Raw genomic sequence first — 5848 nt, forward strand, 5'->3', positions numbered from 1 at the left:
GGCCTCCACACAAGCAAGAAGGTCAGAAGTTCCCGCTGGTCACGCGTATTGCACTCCGCTGCCTCTCACCTGCACTCACGCCATCATATTGCACACTTACTATTACACTCTCAGTAAAAAAAATAGCACTTAGCTGATTTGGCAGAAGAAAATAAAGACCAAATCATTAACTCCCCTAAGGCATTTGTTTGATTCCTAGTCCCTTATTTACATGGAAGAAGAGCTATACCACCACCACCATCACCACCGTCACCACCATCATCACCATTGCCCATCTGCAAAAGCCATCATTACCTGGATATCCCATCATCACCCTCTGGAGCGCATCGCCACGTCATTGTGATTATTTCGGTGCTCTAGCCTGGTGCTTGCTGGCTTATCAGGTGACGGTGAGGGCTCCCGGCAGCAGAGGTCCAGTCAGCACCCCAGGCAGGAGATCAGGAGAGGAACTCATGTCACTTGCTTCCTTCTCCTCACTCTCCTCGCTCTTCTCCCCGGTGCTGTCGTTGGCTTGCTTACTTTCTTTCTTGGCCTTCATCCTTCGATTCTGGAACCATATTTTGATCTGTCGCTCGGTGAGGCAGAGGGCGTGGGCGATCTCTATCCTCCGCCGCCGCGTCAGGTAGCGGTTGAAGTGGAATTCCTTCTCCAGCTCGAGTGTTTGGTACCGCGTGTAGGTCTGTCGTGTCCTCTTAGGTCCCGTGGCCGGATCCTGACCTGCTGGAAGACCCACGCCGTTAGGAACTGTGGGAGTAAGCGATAGGTCGTCGATATGGGAGAGTTTATGGGAGTATTGGTGATTGCTATCTCTGAGGTGTTTGAAAAGCTGTTCAGATAGTAATAGGTGTAGTAAGGAAGGTAAGTGGGCATTACTAATATTATTATTATTATTATTATTATTATTATTATTATTATTATTATTATTATTATTATTATCATTATTACTATCATAAACATCAGCTGCGTTGTCATTATCATTGCTATCTTATTAGACACTTTTTAAATAATCGCTCTTCATGGAACAAAATAATCACATACACACACACACACACACACACACACACACACACACACACACACACACACACACACACACACACACACACACACACACACACACACACACACACACCAGCCTAACCCTAGCAGCACATCAGTATGCCACAGAGGCCTGCCCGGCATCCCCTGTGATCCCCAACACCGAGATCTTATGCCGGGAAATGCCCAGGTATTATCTCCCGCTGTCAATCATCCATGGTCAGCCGGCACAATCTGTCTGTCTGTGCGTCTGTTTCCCTGTTTGGGTGTCTGCTTGTCAGTGTGTCTGTTTGCCTGTTCGTCTGTCTCTTTGTTTATGTATGCGTATACGAGTATTGTTCGTTCGTTGATACAAGTAGTGTGTTCCGAGAAAGACTTTTTTTTTTTTTTACTTTTTTGTTGAATATTCATGTATCTTTTTACTTGTTGATATGTTTATTATTATTATTATTATTATTATTATTATTATTATTATTGATACATATAAAACTTCAGATTATTGATTTATTTTTTATATCAAAGAACACTGAAAGCTACAAGTATAAAAAAAAAAAAAAGATGCAGGAAAATCTATACACTATTCACCTGTATTCCAACAACACTCTTACTATCTTTGTCATACTTTGATTTTAATCCTTATCTCTGCCATCTCATTGACTAATTACATCCTGTCCACATGCCTATGTTGTAATGTCCTAGCCTGGAATCCCAACCTTAGAGAATTATTACATTTGTCTTACATAAATACGTAACACTAATCTGTCCCTCGAAGCAAAGGCATTATGAACTTGTTATTGCATATTTCCTCCTTCGAAGGATTCAAGGCGTTCGGTGTTGTTTACACGAGGTGGTGTCCATGAATGTCCCTGGCTGGTATGTTTGGCCTCTGCCTGGACCTCTGCTCCCAGTGGCTATCTAATCCTTGGATCTGGCTGTGAATCCGCCCTTTCTTGTTCATTTACCTTCCTCCACCTGCCTGTCTGCATACCTGAGTCGGATCCTTCCCTGACCCACCATTCCCTCCCCCTCTCCGAACCCCGGTGCTGTATGTGGGAGTCATTAACATATGTAAACTGATATTTTAGAATGTGTGTGATGTGAACGTGTATGTGCCTCTTGTTAAAGCATATTTACATTAATGTTAGGGCTTCCTTGTGTTTTCCATAAAATAGGAGATGCTTATGTGTTGATAAATGAAAGTTTGCTTCTTGAAGATTTGTTTGTCATCTGAAGGTTGTAATTAGCATTAAAATTGAAGATGATGATGCATGTGCCTCATGATGGAGATGCTAACCTAAAAACAAACAAAGGAATGAAACCTGTGTCAAGGGAGCCGAGTTTAGCTTTACAAACGTATCTTGTATTTATTTATATTACTACTAAATCTTGCCAGTGTCATAATCCAACATGGGTGAACTATATTATCTGTGATGACTTTTGTGATAAAAAAAAAAAAAAAAAACGACTAAACAAACCAAATTAAAGTTTACAGACGGCTTCATATTCCTATCAGCCTCAAGTCATGTTATCCCTCATACCTGCACACCTTCACCCTTACACCTCACACGTGTGTCATTTATCTACCAAATGACCAACTTCATTTTCCAAGGTAACTAGATATCTCAAACTGCACCCACCCTCCCTGCATCTCTCCCTCCACCCTCCCTGCTCCTCACCTACCCTCCACGCACCCTCCTCCCACCCACCTCCACCAATGCCTACTGCTTCTGTAGGGCTGTGGGAGAAGGAGACACCGTCCCCCTCTCCTCTGATTCCCGAGTCCCTCACACCACCTTGCCAATACATTGATCTCCCCGACCCAACCTTCCTCAGACAGGTATGAAAGATTTTTGCCTCCTTGATCCCCGGGTCATTCTCTTCCTTCGGCCGTGAACAATACGTGTGTGTGTGTGTGTGTGTGTGTGTGTGTGTGTGTGTGTGTGTGTGTGTGTGTGTGTGTGTGTGTGTGTGTGAGCGTCTCTTCGTTACTGAAACTAAGATTTAAACTTTTTAATATAGACTCATAAAGTTTATCTTATCCAACAGGGCAAGGATGTGAAGCTTGAAATGCTTAGAATTTGCTACTGTGTTAGAAAAGATACACTTGTTATGATAGTAATATTCTCTCTTCCTTTTCAGATCGGTGAGTATCATTATGTTGCGTTCGCCTCTGCCTGGCCGCTGGTCGATGGGAGGTAGGGGGAAAGGCTTCTGTACCTTCCAGTGGTGAGTGGAAGGACAAGGGGGAAAAAAGTGTTTGGTTAATGACTGTTGTGGCGAGTGACGGCGTGTGCGCGAGGACAGTCAGCTGATACTTGTTTATATGTGAATGCTGGCCACATGGAACCCCATTACCACCACAACCACCACCATCACCACCAATTTCACCTCTGCACTATATCACTACACCACCTATTCCGTCAGCACCACTACCTACATTACCACCACCAACACCACCACCTACATTACCACCACCACCACCACCTTCTGTTCCTCCTCCTCCTCCTCCTCCTCCTCCTCCTCCTCCTCCTCCTCCTCCTCCTCCTCCTCCTCCTCCATCACCACCACCACCCTCACCCCTTCTTCCCCAGTACCAACATCACCGCCATCCACATACTCACCCCACTTCTCTCCTTCTCCTCCCATTCCACCACCACCACCACCACCACTAGAGTAAAGCAACAAGGCTCAGAGCACAGACCTATTTTTTTTCTTTACCGGTAGTATTTTTTTTTTTTTTTTACAATAGTTTTTATGGCGCGACTACAGGGTGGTGGTGGCCGCGTAAATTGGTGTGAGTAATAAAGCTTCAGCGCCATATGGAACGTGGCCTGAAGAAAAAAAGATGACCGCATGTATTTTAGGCTTCAAGGGACAACTGGGCCACGACGCAAAGAACGAGGTGGGCAGCAACCTTACCACACACACACACACACACACACACACATAAGGAAGCGTCCCTCATGGCACCTCAATGAATATTATAAAAGCTCCATCACATTATTGCCACCACTTGTACACTCGCTGACAACAGGGCGTGAGTAGTGGCCCTCCAGTAACTGATACGCCCACAAATATTGACAAGGAGAGACTTACATCCGTAGGTACTCCCATGCGTTTCTTTATTCATGAATCACTAGTTATTTTTCATTCAGGCCATCACCAACACAAGCAACACAGATTCACTTAACCCATTAGAGAGCAGGACACGTAAATCACAGAACACCAACCTGCAGGATAAGCCTTCACCCACTGGTAGTAGTTGGCGGGGGACTGGGTCTTGGAGGTATAGGGTTGCATCACCCCTTCAGGAGCCGCACTACTATAAACCTGGCTGAGGGCTTCTGCCGGGCTGAGGGGGTTGGAGGGCACCGCGCTGACGCAAGGAGGGGGCGTCATCCCAGTCATAGGATTCACGTATCCGTTCATTTTAGCACCGGTGTAGTCACTGTTCACTGGGCTGACGGCGTGAGGCACTCCTGAAGAAGGCACTCCTGTTGCTTGGGTCACTGTCATGTCACTCTTAGGGGAAGTTATGGCAGGGTAGTAGCTTTGAGTGGCATCGTAAGAGGTTGTTGGCGCTGGCGAGGGTGAGTTATTGGAAGATGAGGGCACGTGGTCATAAGCGACCTTGTTTGTTGCTGTGATGGTGCCCAGGGCTGGGTAGGCGCCAGGGTAGCGGTAGGCCTGCATCCCGGCAGTATATTGTGTATAGGCCTGGGTCATGTCTGGGTATCCTGAAGGACATCTGGAGGACTGCATGTAGGCACACTGCTCCTGCGTGGTGGTGCCCCAGCTGCCCGCCGTGGCCACGTTGGCAAAATAGGAGCTCATGACAGCGCACGGGCGACAGATGATGGCCGTACTGATAGGCCTACTGTCCCAGGCCTACTGCACTTCGCCATTATCACGCTTTGGCGAGCGACCGTCACGTGACCAGCGCTGGCCAATCAGAACGCAGGCTGGCTATTGTCACGTCCTGGGCCCGTCGCGTGCATAGCCGTCCAGGGAATGCACCGACCCTCCTCCCTCGCAGATTTATCCCTCTTTGGGACCTCTTGGGCGATTTTTATGGTGTTTTTGACATGCTAGTTAGTGCCTCAAGTGTTTATTGATAACCTGAACTGGTGAGAGGGTGCCTCGCCCACACATGCCAGAAGGGATGGCTTAGGAAAAAAAATCAATAATCAATAGTAAACTTTCTCCTTTATATACAAGAGTAAATATTTAACGCCAATATTTACAGCGAAGGCGCATGTATGGTGAGAATGTATGCTTATCATTATAAAGTTAATTTATGAGGCAAGAGTAATACGCATTTTTTAAAATATTATCGTGATGGAAACGCACACACACACACACACACACACACACACACACACACACACACACACACACACACACACACACACACACTAACTATCCCCCACATTCACAAAATGGAAAAGAACAAAGGAAAAATAAATAAATCGAACTCACACTCGTACGTATTTTTCCCAGTGACTTCGTATGTTTCCTTCTTACGAACCCTTAAAATTTGTAAACATGTCATTTAGTTCTCAGCATTTCCCTTAACACTGCATTTATAGAAACTCAAAAAGATATTTACCACGAGGGACAAACTGACGAGACCACGAAGCCATCACCACCCAGCGAATTATTTATAAGCGGGTCGCGAGGCAGGGGTGGAGGAAGGGGAGAAAAGGGAGAAAGGAACAGTCGATAAGCGGAGGGGGGAGAGGGAGAGAGGGAGAGGAGGAACAGGAGGCCCTCACCCTTCGCTTTCTCACACTCCTGCTCCTCCCACATG

General features: G+C 46.2%; 1 protein-coding gene across 1 annotated transcript; it reads right to left on the minus strand.

Annotated features, from left to right (window-relative positions):
- Positions 1 to 4872, minus strand: LOC135107800 (homeobox protein mab-5-like). Its single transcript, XM_064018102.1, has 2 exons — positions 4269 to 4872; positions 1 to 720 (listed from the first exon to the last, which is right to left on the minus strand). Exons 1-2 carry the CDS (start codon positions 4870 to 4872, stop codon positions 380 to 382), a joined length of 945 nt encoding a protein of 314 aa, XP_063874172.1. The 3' UTR covers positions 1 to 379.
- Between the last annotated feature and the right edge of the window lie 976 nt (positions 4873 to 5848).

The sequence above is a fragment of the Scylla paramamosain genome, chromosome 16 (genome assembly GCF_035594125.1).
Source record: "Scylla paramamosain isolate STU-SP2022 chromosome 16, ASM3559412v1, whole genome shotgun sequence".
Taxonomy (NCBI): Eukaryota; Metazoa; Arthropoda; class Malacostraca; order Decapoda; family Portunidae; genus Scylla; species Scylla paramamosain.

What these genes read in the sequence shown, in the direction of transcription:
- LOC135107800 (XM_064018102.1), bottom strand. Translation starts at nt 4,872, where the DNA reads ATGAGCTCCTATTTTGCCAACGTGGCCACGGCGGGCAGCTGGGGCACC. An exon ending in GGTGAAGGCTTATCCTGCAG is followed by an intron (nt 721 to 4,268) that starts GTTGGTGTTCTG and finishes TGGGTCTTCCAG; the next exon opens with CAGGTCAGGATCCGGCCACG.